Genomic DNA, 15,131 nt, shown 5'->3' on the forward strand with positions numbered 1-15,131 from the left:
TACACATCAGGGGGATGAGGAAGGTGAGATAGAATTACCTTGATCTAGAAATTAGTTCCTTCTCTAGTACTTAACAGTCTCTATGACCTTGGAGAGACTGTTTAACATCTCACAGTTTTCTGTATTTAAACAGGAATTATACAAATTGAGATAGCAATCATCTAGGTTTCACGAGGACAAAACAAGATGGAAGTGAAAGCATTTGGTAAACAAAAACCTCACGTTGAAAGGTAAGGGAGGGCAAACGGAGTTTCGTCCTGAATGTCTCCTGACACTACACAGCCGCTCCAGTCTTCAGTGACTTTAGGCCACACACTCCTCTGTGGATATTCAGAGAATTATTCAGCATCTCTTCCATCAATAATTTATTAATTCCTATCAGCAACCCAATTTCCTTAACTACAGGACCCACTTAACTTCTCTTCAAGCTCTTCTGTTAACTTTCTTTGGATATTTTCCAAGTTTTTCACCTCTTTGGTAAAGTCTGATGAACTATATCCTAGGTATACTTTTTTGCTAAAGGTCCATCCAATTTTGAAACCACAGGAAAGATGGTTTCACTTCTGTTATGTCAGATTCATTTCAGGATATTCTATTAATATGTGGCCCCTTTTCACCCAAAATATCTCTAATAAAGTAAACTTCTATTTCACTTGTGTTCTATTTATGACCTTAGTTACCTCCATTTATTCTTTTTAATTAATTATTTAGTATCCTCACCTGAGGACATGCCCATTGATTTGAGAGAGAGGGGATGGGCGGGAGGGAGAGGGTGAGAAACATCGATCAGTTGCCTCTAGGGGATTGAACCCATAGTCTAGGTACATGCCCTAACCGGCAATCGAATCTGTGACCTTTCAGTTTATGGGACACCACTCCAACCAACTTAACCTCACTGGCCAGGGTTCTCCTTTTATTCTTGTCTCTAGCTTGTGCTTCCAAATATTTGCACTGTGAATTTTTTATCTTTAAGTGTACCACCCAAATGAATGCCTACACATTGCTACCTAACTTTGAGTATAAATGTCAACCCAGGCTATTTACTAATATATACAAAAAGCTAGTTAAATTCAAAGTTTCATAATTTAAGAAAGAGAATATCCCTTAGATGTCCTATGAAAACATCCTCTAAACTGTAAGCTCACTTAATATCCTCAAGTACAGAACCCACATTGCATTATTTAAAAATATTTATTGCTCTGCCAGTGCTAATCCTCTACACCTCAAAACACAGTGCTTTCAGCACTCAATGTACAAAAACAATGTTTTATATATAGTGGACCCCCTTAAATGAGGGCGTATGTGGCAAGACCACCCCAGTGGATACTGAACCCTGTGATATACTATGTTTTTGCTTATAGGTACATATTGTACCTATGATAAAGTTTAATTTATAAGTTAGGCACAGTAAAAGATTGATAATAACTAATAATTATAACATACTGTAGTAACAGTTATGTGAATATGGTTCCTCTCTCTCAGCAAACTAGCATGAATTCATTTCTTCTTCATGATGTCATTGATGAAAGATTTGTTCTTTCCATAGTTCTTAGCAACCTCAGGATATGATTTTTTTTCTTTCCTTATTAAGTTGAAAACTTCCACCTTTTCACTTAAGGGAAGCATTTGATGGTTTCTCTTTGGCATATCCAAATTGTCAGCATCACTACTCTTGCTTAATTAAGCACTGCAGCTATTAAGTAAAATAAGGGCTATTTGAACACAAACACTGCAATACCGTGATAGCTGACCTAATAATAACCTAGATGGCTACGAAGTGGCTAATGAGCAGGGAGCGCATATAACCTGGAGATGGTGGACAAAGGGATGATGCACATCACATCCCGAGCAGAGTGAAGCAGGACAGAGTGGACGGCATGAGATATCATCATGCTACTCAGAACAGTGTGCAATTTAAATCATGAATTATTTATTTCTGAAATTTTCCATTTAATATTTTCAGACCATGGCTGATCCAAAGGTAACTGAAACCGTGGAAAGCAAAACTGCAAATAAGGGGGGACTACTGTATACACGATGCTCAATAAATACTTGCTGGATAAAAGAATGAAAGATTTCACATCTTCTAAACTCGAGTTTACACAATGCAAGAATATAACAGATACTTGCTAGACTTAATTGAAGTGCTATTTTCTACTGATTTTAATAAAGGAAAATGAGATACCGACCTACACGTTGACGTGTTGGCTTTAGAACAGCAGTGCAATTTAGCCCCATCAAGGCCTGTGGAGGGTGGAGGGTGTAGAGTGACGCCAGGGTGAACGGACTGCGAGCTTTCAAGAAAACACTGCCAAAGGGGGTCCTGCGGCAAGGGCTGAGTCTTACAGCCCTCGATGAGGCCGTCAACGATCTCCATTTCTGTTTTTTTGGACATGAGAATTCTCTTGCAGGCATTTTGACAAGCATGGTCTTCAGCTCTGTCACAGCAATATAAACCTACATTGTCAGGACAGAAGTAGCTTAATTAGCTGGTTGGATGTCATGTGCTCCTCAGAACAAAAGCACATGGTGGTGGACTGGAAACCCTTACTCCTCCGAGTCAGATGTCAATACCTGCAGTATACAAGGCCTACCAAATTCTCTATTACTTTGCAGTAGAGTAAATAAAGGTATTTACTAGGTGTGCCTATAGACGAGGTATCTATTACTAGAACTCACCACTATCCTCAATCATGGGGTCTCTGGCACCATTCCTGCATAAATGAAAGGTCATCCTACACCTAAGAAGTCCTTACGTGCAAAGTATTCTATGTTCCTGGAAAAGGTATTATAGATCAGACTGGAATTGTTTCATGCCAGAAATGACATCCTAAAAGGGATTACATCTAGACATGATGAGAGAGAGTGATGACTATTTTTAATAGCAATAACCACACTTCATCACACTCTGGGATAGAAACCTTTTGTGTGTCTATGCAAGTTAATTAATCTAAATTGTAATTCCAATAATACAATTGCAAACTCTGGCAAGATATCAGTTTGTTACTATCTTTGATTTTCTACAAAGAGTCAAAAAGTTAAAGAACACTTTCAGCCATACTATAGAATTCAGAGGGCTTCTTTGAAGTAGTTTTCTCAGGTGTCTTGGACTTTCTAAATAACCTTTTCAGACATATGTTTGTACTTTCTTTTCCAGATTTCCTATGTATTGGCACAGACATTCTATACGGTTGTTCTAGTCTTTAAAGTCTTTCTGCTTTGTCTTCTGGTTTCATCATCTTAGCTCCAGCAACACCTCTGTGTGGCCTGAACGTCAGTGAAGACTGCAAAATGCATGGTTACTCGTGGCAAAGGCTTCATCCTCTTGATTCTCGTCACACAGACACGCCACAGGACGCCATAAACCTCAGAGCTGTGCTTCAGATGATGGACAAACAAGGCACATGGCATTGCTTTTGAGTTTATAAAAATAAGTCTATCCCAGTATAAATCAAAACACTGGCATCTGGCTTATAGACCCTTATAGAACTTATCCTAGTAAGTTCTTTGTTAGTTGGTTAATTAGTTCTTTAAACTTTGATAACTTCTAAATGAAGAAAATGGATTATAGTATGTACAAGCTAACGTTTTAAAAAGTATCAGGATCTCTTCTCATATAGTGATGTTATAAAAATAATAACTGTTTAATGGTACAAATTCTAACATTACAGATACATATGATATGGAACATATAGGTATATAACTAAAAATGTATCACACTACACACTTAGTTTTGTAACTTTTTTTTGGCTTATTGTATCTTGGACTTCTCTTTAAACACACTTTCTTTATGTTGGTTGTATAGTGTTATTATTATACAAATACATGATTTATTTAATCACTTTTAATACCCTATTCATCAATACCTTATTGATGAATATTTGGGTTATTTCTAATTTTTCTCTTATTATTTTCTCACCAATGTTATAGCAAATATCCTTTATATGTGTAGATAAACTTTTGTAAATTTGTAAGTTTTGTTGAAAGACAAATCTGAAGAATGGAATTGCTAAATTAAAAGGTATAGTTATTTAAAATTCTCATGGTCATAACCCAGCTTCCTGCCTCGCCCAAATCTCCACAGCAACAAATTTTACCAACTCAGAATACAAAGTGCCTTCCCGGCTCCGTCTTTCTTGGCATATTTTAGCTGTGACAGTGATGTCCACTCTGCGAAATCTAAACACCAAAGGAAGTCTGGTGTGTCCCAAATGCCCCAGACTGCAGATATCTGTAAGATTTTACTTCCTTTTCACAAGTTATTTTACCAAAAATTGCAATGAGAATGTGTCCCTTTTACTTACTGTCTGTTGGGTTCCGCATTGGATAAGATTGGGTATAATTGTTCACACAGTGTATTAACTGTGGACTAATAGAGGCACAATAATTTTCCACTGCTTTGATCTGAGATGGACCAGGAGAAGAGTCTGTTCGAAAAATGGCTTGACAGTACTCGCGGCAGTTTGTGTGATGGCCCGCATAACTGCAACAAACTGAGCCCACTGGGGGAGAAAAGGAGGTGACATTGAGATGGAAACAGCTATTTGCTAACATTAAATCATCACAATAATGACACAACAACACGTGTCTTTTTGAATTTGAGAAACAAAACCATGCCATACAAGACAAGTACTTAACGTCAGCACTCCTGTCGGCACTGCCATGGCCACCAATATAAAAAAGTCACTATCGGCCAACTTATAGTTTAGTCCAGTGGTTTTCAGCAGGAGCAATACTCTAACATCCCCCTGGGAGAATTTGAATGCATGTGGAAATGTCTCCCCAGGCTGGTGTAGCTCAATGGATTGAGTGCAGGCCTGTGAGCCAAAGGGTGGCCGGTTTGATTCCCAGTTGAGGCACATGCCTGAGTTGCGGGCCAGATCCCGGGTAGGGGGCGAAGTGCAAGAGGCAACCACACACTGGTGCCTCTCTTTCTTTCTCTCCCTCTCTTTCTTCCCCTTTCTCCAAAAATAAATAAAGAAAATCTTTTTTAAAAAAAAGGAGTGAAGACTTTGTTAGTTAAAAAAAAAATGTCTGTTTCTCACGATGACTCGGGGACCACTGCTGCCATTTGGCACATGGAGGTCAGGGCTATTAAATGCTCTGCAACATACGGGACAGTCACGTCAGCCAAAACTGCCCCCTAATGCCAGTGGCGCTCATGTTGAGAACCACTGGAACGGCTTCTTGCCACGTTAGATCTGTGGAGATTCACAAAACAAAGCAAAGCAAAATAAAACAAAACCCCAAATGTCTCACATTTATAAAATAGGACCAGTGAAAAGTAGATATCAGGATCATTTCATAAATTTGACAATTATATAACTGTATGTCTTGAAACACAAATCTAAAAGTTCTAAAATGTTTGAACATCTGCAAGAATATGCCTTAAACAGAAACAGTCTTCACCTCACAAGTTGTTTGATCTGCTTCAATTTTGGGAAGTAAAACCCACATTTGATTCTCCATTAATGTATTTTTAAAAATTAAGAGGACCTTTAAGGTACCTGGGGAGAGTTGGATGAGTGGCCAGGGCGTGGGGTACAGATGTGGGATTTATAATGGAAAAGAGCAAGAGACACTCAGCGGGGCCAAGGGGTCTGTGGGAGGCTAACGGGAGACAAGGCAGAGGTATGGCAAGAAAAGACTAAGAGAAAGGCAGGTAGAAAACCTCTGATAATTACCAGAGACGGTTATGGAGGAACTAAAATCAGATTTCTGAATTCCACAGACCAGGTAATAAGGAGGGAATTCTGGCAATTTCCAGAAATAGTAAAGATAAGGATAAAATCATATACAAATTAACTAAACTAGGAATGAACTAATGTAGGACAGGCCTCAGTTTCCTGGGCAAGGACACAGTTTCATACCTATTGTGTCATGTAAGTTTTTTTTCCATGTAAGGTTTTGAATTAACTACTACCAAACTTACTGTGTTCATTGATGGATCATTCATTTTCATCACAAAAAGCAATTATTAATGGCTACACTTAACACTGTCAACGTCAGTGAGGATAAAGAGGGGGTGTATGGGGGGTGCTGAGGACAAGAGACAAGTCGAAGCTTATCTTCTAATTCCCTGTTATACTGGCTTCCTCACCAGTGTGGGTGAACAGGAGATTATGTGCCAGAGAGTATTTGGGAAATCTTGAACAAAGCCCTGATAACAAAGGGTGGAAGATAAAGTATAGATAACCAATATTCCTTGTCATACTTCGATATACCCCACTGCTCAGCTAACCTAAACTGACTCTTTATTCCTCAGATGTGTTGCCTATCTCTAACTGCTCTCAGTGTTCCCTTCGTCTGGAGTGCCCTTCCCCAATCTCCACTCTTAATGTCTTGTCTGTCCTTCAAGGCCCAGCTCAGCCACCAACTCCATGAAGTCACTCTCAGCACCCCTGTCGGATGTGTCCCCTTTCCTCTGAACTCCCACAGATAGTGTCACTTACATCAGTGACACTACCCCATAGCCTCCCTGTCCTGGAGCTTTTGTGTACAGGGTGTGTTCCCTATCGATATGTATTTGCCCCGCACAGAACAAGTAGTCAATGAACATTTGTTGAATGAACTGAGAGGCAGCCCTTGGCAAGTGCAACACCGCATCATGTGGGAGTACTTAACTTCTGAAGGTGACCCTATTTACTCAGGTGAGATGTGATCTTCCTCTAACATATCTAGCACTGGTATCTGATTTGTAAATCTGCAACTAGGACATGCGCACAAATGGTCCGAATACTCCAGAGGAAAGTGCCTATCGGGAGAATCCTGCTGTGCACATTCCTTCGGATGGTTTACTAACAGCCTAAGTTGTAATGCCAGGGTCTTGGCAATATTTATAACAGCTAAATCATATTCTAGAAACTGTATTTTGCTCTTTGGACTATATATAACCATCGATAATATACTTACTTTCATTTCTGCTAATGCAATTGAAAAGAGCATTCTGTAAATTAAAAACAAACAAACAAATTAACAACCATACTGAATTTCTAATTTTATTCTACTTTATGGTTATACGGAAATCAGGATATCAAACCATTTAATTCTTCTTTAAATCCTATGAGCTTCTTGTAGATAGTGGCTTAATCCTTTCATCTTTGTACCCCAAGAACAGTGTCTGATACAAATTAGCTCTATCAGTTTGGGGTGTATAAGTTCAACAAATATGGAGTAAATAAATGAATGACAGATGCAAAGGCAACTGACACAGACACTGCCCCCAGGAACTCAGGAGTGTTGCAGTGTGCTGGGATCAGCCTTCAAAGGAGGTTATGCAGGGAGGCTGATTTGCAGTATTTGCAAATATTCATGGCATCAATACCTCCCTCGTGGCTGCTTTCAAGTTAAAAGCTGGTTTGCAAAATTCCTGAATATTTAACAATCAGTTCTCCCTAGCTGGTGGGAGGCCACTTCCAGCATATTACTGAATGGTATAATAGGATGGATTCGGAGAGTTTGGTCTACACTTCCACATAAAACAAACAGGTGGTACAACTAAAATTAATAAATTTCTTCAATGGCTCCCCTATTGGATAAAGTTCATGTTCCTCAGTCTGGTGTATCAAGCTTTTCTCTACCTAGCCTCTGACTCTTCCCTCCCTCATGCAATTTATAATTTCCAAGATCGGCCATGCATTTTATTTGAGGGAGTGACGTGACTGTATTTGGTCTTTCAGGAGACAACTGTAGGACTGGACATAGCAGAGGAGAGGAGAAATTAGAGATAGGAAAGCTAGTTGGGCAGCAGTTACAGTTGTCCAGAAGAGTGGTATAAAGGCCTGTGCTAAGACAGTAATTGAGGATCTGGAAAGGACACTGATTTAAGATATATTTTGAAGGCAAACCTTTAGGGCTTGATAGCCAATTACTGGTGGGAAGTGGTGAGAAAGAAAGAAATAGGCAATACCTTTTAGGTTTTTTTTTTTTCACTCCTTAGTTTTTTGTTGTAGACCACTCTGCCTGGTTTTAGGAATTGTATCTTGATCCCTTGTGGCTAAGGGTGAGGGAAGACCTTTGGAATGCGAGTCTGACCTTTGGAATGGGCAGGAGACAAAGCCTGTCTCTGGTAGCAAACGCTGCCTCAGTTTCCTCTCCCTGCCCCCAAAGCTTGGTTGGAAGTCAGTGACAAGTAAGACCCCTCACAGCAGGGGGCAACCTAAGCCAGACTCAATCACTTGGGAGGCCTTCATGGAAGGACTGGGGTGGGGGGAGCTGCAACAAAGAGGGAGCAATGGACTCTTGCCCTGGCTTTGAGATAGCTCATGTTCTCTGGGAAAAGTGCTTCCTGGCTCTAATCCCGTTAAACCTAATACCTGTTGGGGAGAGGCGTAGCTCCTTGCCTTACTAGAGCTAGAGCATGCCCTGGGGAAAAATCTGGCACCACAGAGACTTCCTGATAAACCTGTGAAATCTGCCCTGCTAAGAGTGCTTTCATTCATATGTTAAGGGTTCCAGCAGGAAACCCTAAAACTCTGTTCCTGACAGACTCTGAAGCCCTCAGATTTCTTTGAAATGTTATCTACTGTTTGATCCTTGCTGCCCTGTGTATTAGAACCCAACAAAAGGCCCTGGAGGAGGGGGCTCGAGGACTTTTTCTCCTCAGAGCAACTGGCCACTGCTCACTTCTCCTCCCCAAGCAGATCTCATCATGTCTCAGTCATATTCACCCTCATCCATGGCAACTGGGGGGACTTGCGAGAAAGTCACTCCCACAGTTTTTGTTTTTGTTTTTTTTAGTTTATATATCTGGGAGGACTGTATTGGAATAACTAAGCTAGACATGTAAAAAAAAATGTTTTTGTTTTGGCATGCGTGTGTGTGTGTGTGTGTGTGTGTGTGTAGTGTTAGGAAGCAGAAGGGTAGAGGGAAGGGGAGGTAGAGGAGGTAGGTAGGGTACCAATCAGTTTGGGTGATTTGAAATGCCAACTGAACATCAAAAGTGCACATATCCAGGAGGGATTCAGGAGTACCTAAAAGAAGCAATCAAAGACGATTCTGGAGTTGTCATCACATAAGGGCAATGAAGCTATGGGAGTAGATCAGATCTCATTCAGGTGACTTCTCAGAAGAATAAACCAGATAGGAAATACACTAGCACTGGGAGACTAAATAGGAGTTACTCTCTTCCCCAAACTCTAACACAAAATATGACTAAAGGAAACAATACACAAATGGAATATAATCAAGGTTATATACTACCTTAAGCCAGTACTGCAGGACCTAATAGGTTTCGCTCTTTTTGGAGCTCATCAGCTGCAGGTAACGGCTCAACTTGACTCTCGTATGCTGGGTTGGCCAAAAAGCTTGTTTTTTTCCTTCACATAAGATGGCTCTGGTAGTGCTTAGTTGTCTTTAACTTCATTTGAAACAATTTTGTTAGACTGCATTGTGACAGCTGTCATGTCAGTTTGCATTTAACTTATCAAAATTAGTAAAATTTTGTGTAGCCATTTAAATATTGAAGATGGAAGAAAATAAGCAACATTTCCAGCATATTATGCTTTATTATCTCAAGAAAGGTAAAAATGCAACTGAAATGCAAAAAAAAAGACCTGTACAGTGTGTGGAAAAGGTGCTGTGATTGACCAACCATGTCAAAAGTGGTTTGCAAAGTTCTGTGCTAGAGATTTCTCTCTGGATGATGCTCCACGGTTGGGGAGACCAATTGAAGTTGATTGTGATCAAGTGGAGACTTATTGAGAACAATCAACATCACTACGTGGGAGATAGCTGACATATTCAATATATCCAAATCAATAAAGTTATTGGTGAAAATGAAAACTGTCTTTTATTTTACGGAAAAAAGCACACCAACTTTTCGGCCAACCCAATAGTATATCTATATAGCATTTTACCAAGCATCCCATTCAGTCTTCTATTTAGTCTATCGTGACAATTCCAGGAGTTTCCTTAGCATTAACTAAAAGAATCTTTACATTTAGGCCCTTGAAGGCTTTGCTGGGGCTTTGCATGATCCTTTTTGCTAAACTCCCCACAGCTGACTGTCTCCCTATTCTTAGAACCACTGCAGCCCAGCCCCAATCGCTCTGAGGCCCAGGAGGCCTCCAGCTATCCAGGGAATCCTGCTAGTACTGATATCTCTAAATGGGACTGTTTCTTTCATCTCTTTTCCTTTATATTTTTTGTAGTAAATCTAGAATCAAGGTTAATTTGAGAGAAAAATGCAACAAAATAAAATTAATACACAGAAATCTTTAAAGCAGCATATTTAATTTTGACATTTCCTGAGAATACACTGCACAGCTGTGCAGACATACACAAACATGTGCCAAACACATGCATCCGGGGGAGGTCCAAGTGTATGGCAGGCTACCCTCTGTGTCACAAGGGGCAGAGGAGGACTATGTGTACACAGTCACCTTTATATGCATAAAATACCTCTGGTTCCTTAAGGAACTGAGTGGCTACAGTACAAGAGGTGAAAGAGACCTTTTGTTATATACCATTTTGGATTTTGAACCATGTGAATATTCAGAAAATAAAATTTGATGCATACCTGCACTCTTCTCTTATGCATTTAGCTGCATGTTGATAAGATAACGCTGACAGAACTGAGCCTAAAACTTCCAAGGCCCACCACCATCTTTGCTCCTGCGCTTCTTAGAGCCTCTTTTTAACATCCTGAGTCTTAATTTTATGTTAGTATTCTACAGACCAGAGCCCTAGTACAGAACATTATTTCTGTTTTGTTTAGTGACTGTTTAGTTTAAAACTTAAATGCCTTAAGATTAAAATGAGTCCTCACAAAAATATCTCCTGACTTTCCTTCATAGTTTCTCATCTTCCTTATGGAAATAACATTAAATAACTGGACTGAAGACAGCTAGAAAGGAAGGAGAGAAATGAAAATAACAGATCTGAATATAAAGGAGCATAAGGAAGAATCAGTAAGGGAAGGAAGAAACAAGTAAAAATGTAAGTCCGATGACAAGTTTGTAGCATTCTACAGCAAATGGGAAGGTGTTTTTATTTATGGACATTATGTTAAGAGAATGGCAGGTAAGGTCTGACATAAAGGTACGAAATGGATGTATCAACCCCAAACTAAAATTTGTCTTGTCAGCCATTGCCAGGTCCCTGGAGGTTCACCACCCTTAGAGCACCTTTATGTTTATTATGTCATTCAAGTAAGAAAATAACTATCAACAGACAATTTAAAAAACCTAACTCGCAGAAAACATGAGTTAGTTTTTGCTTTACTTCTAATCAGCCAGTGTGCTACCTGCATACTGATGGTTTACAGCCAGCATTTGCTCTGATCGTTGGTGCCGGTGGCATTCCAGTTGTTAAATATTTTAAGTATCAACCTTGGTTCTAGTACCACGCATTCATGAACCCCGTGGCCTGACCAGTACTTCTAGGTGGGCCAAGAACCTAGCCTATGAAAATGCACAGAGAACCTGGAAATGAGCATGCTCATAACACTTAAACACATCCACGTCACAGTGGAGCCACTGGTTAATTGGCGGCTCCAGCAAACAGGTATCATGCTGAAAGAATCAGTACTTAAGAATCGTAAATACTGCAGGAAGTATTCTTTCTTAAGTGTTGGTGAGAATTAGAGAACTCAGAGTTGGGAGATTAGTCAAACCTCCTGTCCACTGTGGAAACCATCTCCACCAGTGAGCCTTTGCTCGAACATTTCCAGTGATAGGAAGTTCTCTTTTTCTTGGAACATCTCATTCTACTTTGAACACAGGTATGGTCCTCTCCTACTGAAACACCAGATAAGTATTTGGCTCCTTCTCCTCTAGTTTTCTAAATAAGTGATTTTCAAAACCCAGGTTTCTACCTTTTCTACACTTTTTTTCTTACATAGAGTTTTCTTTCATTCTCAAAAATCAAGGGTTACTTCACAGTTGACTTTGGGCATGGTATCTTCTCCTCTTTCTTAGTCCTATATTCCTAACTACCTCTAAGATATAGGTCTTTACATTTAAAAAGACCTAACACTCGACATACTTTAATTTCTTTAAACAACCTTCCCAGTGTACATGCTATTGCTGTTGTGTACTTTCTCTTTAAAAAAAAAGTCAAGGTGTGCTCTCCCTCCTGGGGAGCCTTTCTTCCCTCACAGGCACACATCTCCTAAACTCTAAGGGTCCCCACAAGACTTGCAACCAGGGAAGCATGCATGGGCAGCAGCGGCTCATTCCAGGCTAATGCCTGAACCTGTCTCCAAGGCCCCCTTTTTTTCTGACTTTTCAGTAAGCCAATAATAGCAGCCCTGCCTGGGCTCATATCTTTCCTATAACATTTCTAGAGAGCCAAAGCAGCCCTGCCCAGGCTTTCTCCTGCTGCTGCTTCTATCCTAAGTTCTTCCTTGTTTCACTGTGCCCAGCTTTAATAAATGTACTCTCAAAATAAAAACATTTAAAAACCTCAAAAATACACTATTTTGAACAATCTGAGTGTGTTGTAACTTACCCACTTTGTACTGTCATCATTCTGTTTTTCTTTTGCATTTCCAATAATTATAGCTATTTTAGAACTTCTTTCACAGTAGGACTTCTGCAAAAGGTCTAATAATGGCAATTCTCTCTTTTTGTTGTCTGGAAATACCTTAACTGCCCTCTTTCTTGAAATTTTTTTTTTGCTGGACATGCAAATTCTAAACTAATAGTTATTTTCTTTAAGAACAGTTTAGGTATATCATTCTACTGTCTCTAGCTTCCTCCATTGCTATTGAGAAATCAACTGTTAGTCTCCTTTATAGGCAATGCCCCTTTTTTTCTGACTGTTTTTAAAAACTTTGGCAGCTCTGGACAGGTAGCTCAGTCGGTTAGAGCATCATCCCGGTATGCCGAAGTTGCAGGTTTCACCCCTGGTCAGGGCACATACAACAAACAACAAATGAATGCATAAATAAGCGGAACAACAAACTGATGTTTCTCTCTCTCTCCCTAAAATCAATAATAAAATCAATAATGAGGTGTGTCTATAATATATGAATTTTAAAAATCCTGCTGGGGATTTGTTTGCTTTAAATACCAAATCTGTTCTGTAATCTTTCTTCTAGTATTCCAATTTCTATCCTCCATTTCCCTTAAACTTTCTTTCAGCCTGTTCCTTTGTGCTCCAATTCCATATAATTTCTTCAGTTCTATCTCCCAATTCACTAACAATAGCTTGACTGGAAAAAAAAAACCAAAACAACAAAATCTTAAATGGCATTAAATTTTTTTTAATTTTTAGAAGATTTTATTTATTTATTTTTAGAGAATGGAAGGGAGGGAGAAAGGGATGGAGAGAAACAATGTGTGGTTGCCTCTCACATGCCCCCAAATGGGGACCTGGCCTGCAACCAGGCATGTACCCTGCCTGGGGTTGAATCAGTGACCTTTTGGTTCACAGACTGGCACTCAATCCACTGAGCCACACCAGCCAGGGCTAAAAATTTTTAACCTTAAAGCCCTGGCTAGGTAGGTAGCTCAGTTGGTGAGAGCATCGGCCCCCTATGCCAAGGCAGTGGGGTTCAAGTCCCATTCAGGGCACGTAGAACAAGCAACCAAAGAATGTATAAATGAGTGGAATAACAGAAAATTAATGTTTCTCTCTGTCTAAAAAAATTTTTAATAAAATAAATGAAAAAAAGTTTATGATTCTAAATACAGAAATATTTTTGCCACTTACGAGTAACTTTTTTTCTTAACAATGACACTATTACAAGAAAAATAAAAAATAAAAATAATTTAACTTTATTCATGTAACTGTATTTCTTAGGAAATCCCCTTAAAAGGGTTTCTGCATCAGCTTACCAGTAAAGATAAACATTAGTTCTTTTAAATATAATCACTCACTCTCCGAATCTCTAATCAAACTACACAAAACCCTCCTTCAGAGTAAATGCTAACCCCTAAAGTTGTAAGCCCAAGGGAATAGTTTACACATCTAGAAGATCACCCCAGGGACCTTTCTAGTGTTAAGGAAGATAGTAAAAGCCCAGTTTTACAAATTATTCTGATGTTGATAAAAAACCAATCCAGTTAAAATAGGCTGCACTGCACCAAACTTACCCAATTCACTTATGACAAAGAGCGTTATCTCTAAACTTCAACAATTATGACAGTGACTTTAATCTGGGGTTTATAATGCAGAACCCTCTTTCTGTACTAAGTGCTCTTTCCTCTCTTTTTATTTATAAATAAAATGTAAGAAATTAAACTGAGTCTTGATCTTGAATAATTTTTAGGTTCAACTTTTTATACGTATAAAAGAACCCTCTTGGTATATAGATTTTTGGAAAATAGTTCTTCATTTTAAGCCAAGTGAGAGGACAGACTCAGAGAAGTAAACTACTCTTAGTATTTCTCTCATAGGACAGTGTTTGTCTCTCTTACCTTTCCTGTCCCGTCCTTCATCAACACATACTGGCAGACTTCCTAGGGCAATGCGGAAATCCAGACAAGAGAAGGAAGCACACTAAAATAATGGAGGACAGGCTACAGGAGATGGACAGTGTCAGACATCATGTGGGAGAGAAGAAGGGATTATCACAGTTAGCCACTTTGTTCAAGAGAAACTAAAACTAGTTATTTCAAAGGTAGAGAAATAAGGAAAAAAAAAGATCTTTTACTTCTTTGTAGTAAGGCTCCTTTCAATAAGAACAGAGGAGAGGTGCAATTAATTTGGAAATTTGTCCTCAGATGAACAGATATAAGTTAGCAAATAGTACAAAGAGACAAAAGATAAATAAGGTTCTCCAATTTAAAAACATTAATCAAGAGATGTAATTATAAGCTTTGAGAGAAGAAAAAATGCATCAGGACTACAATCTATAGGAGTAAAGAAAGTTGTTCATTCTTTCTTCTCCAAGAGAACACAGACTATTAAAAGCAACATGAATGCCAATGTTTATATATAAAAATGATGAATGAGGCATATGCATGTAAGTATCCTTAATTAAATGGTCTTCTACTATGACAAACAGTAATACTGTCACATTTAACTATGGAGTTCTAGAAACAGAACAAAGTAGTCCCAATGAGGAGCCTTTTCACACCAGGGACAATCTTCTATACACATCTGCATGATATGAAACACCTCCATTACCCCTGACCTAATAACTTCCCCATCTAGACACCACAGTGCTTAAGACGCCACCATTG

General features: G+C 39.1%; 1 protein-coding gene across 1 annotated transcript in view; it reads right to left on the reverse strand.

Annotated features, from left to right (window-relative positions):
• RECK (reversion inducing cysteine rich protein with kazal motifs) overlaps positions 1–15,131 on the reverse strand; it is a 63,107-nt gene that overhangs the window by 24,479 nt on the left and 23,497 nt on the right. Inside the window, exons 7-9 of the mRNA XM_037144509.2 lie at positions 6,913–6,946; positions 4,305–4,502; positions 2,190–2,457 (exon numbers count right to left, since the gene is read on the reverse strand). Coding sequence (XP_037000404.2) covers positions 2,190–2,457; positions 4,305–4,502; positions 6,913–6,946 — 500 coding nt within the window. The remainder of the gene's footprint in view (positions 1–2,189; positions 2,458–4,304; positions 4,503–6,912; positions 6,947–15,131) is intronic.

This window comes from Artibeus jamaicensis, unplaced genomic scaffold (assembly GCF_021234435.1).
Source record: "Artibeus jamaicensis isolate MK-2021 breed Jamaican fruit bat unplaced genomic scaffold, CSHL_Jam_final scaffold_1964, whole genome shotgun sequence".
Taxonomy (NCBI): Eukaryota; Metazoa; Chordata; class Mammalia; order Chiroptera; family Phyllostomidae; genus Artibeus; species Artibeus jamaicensis.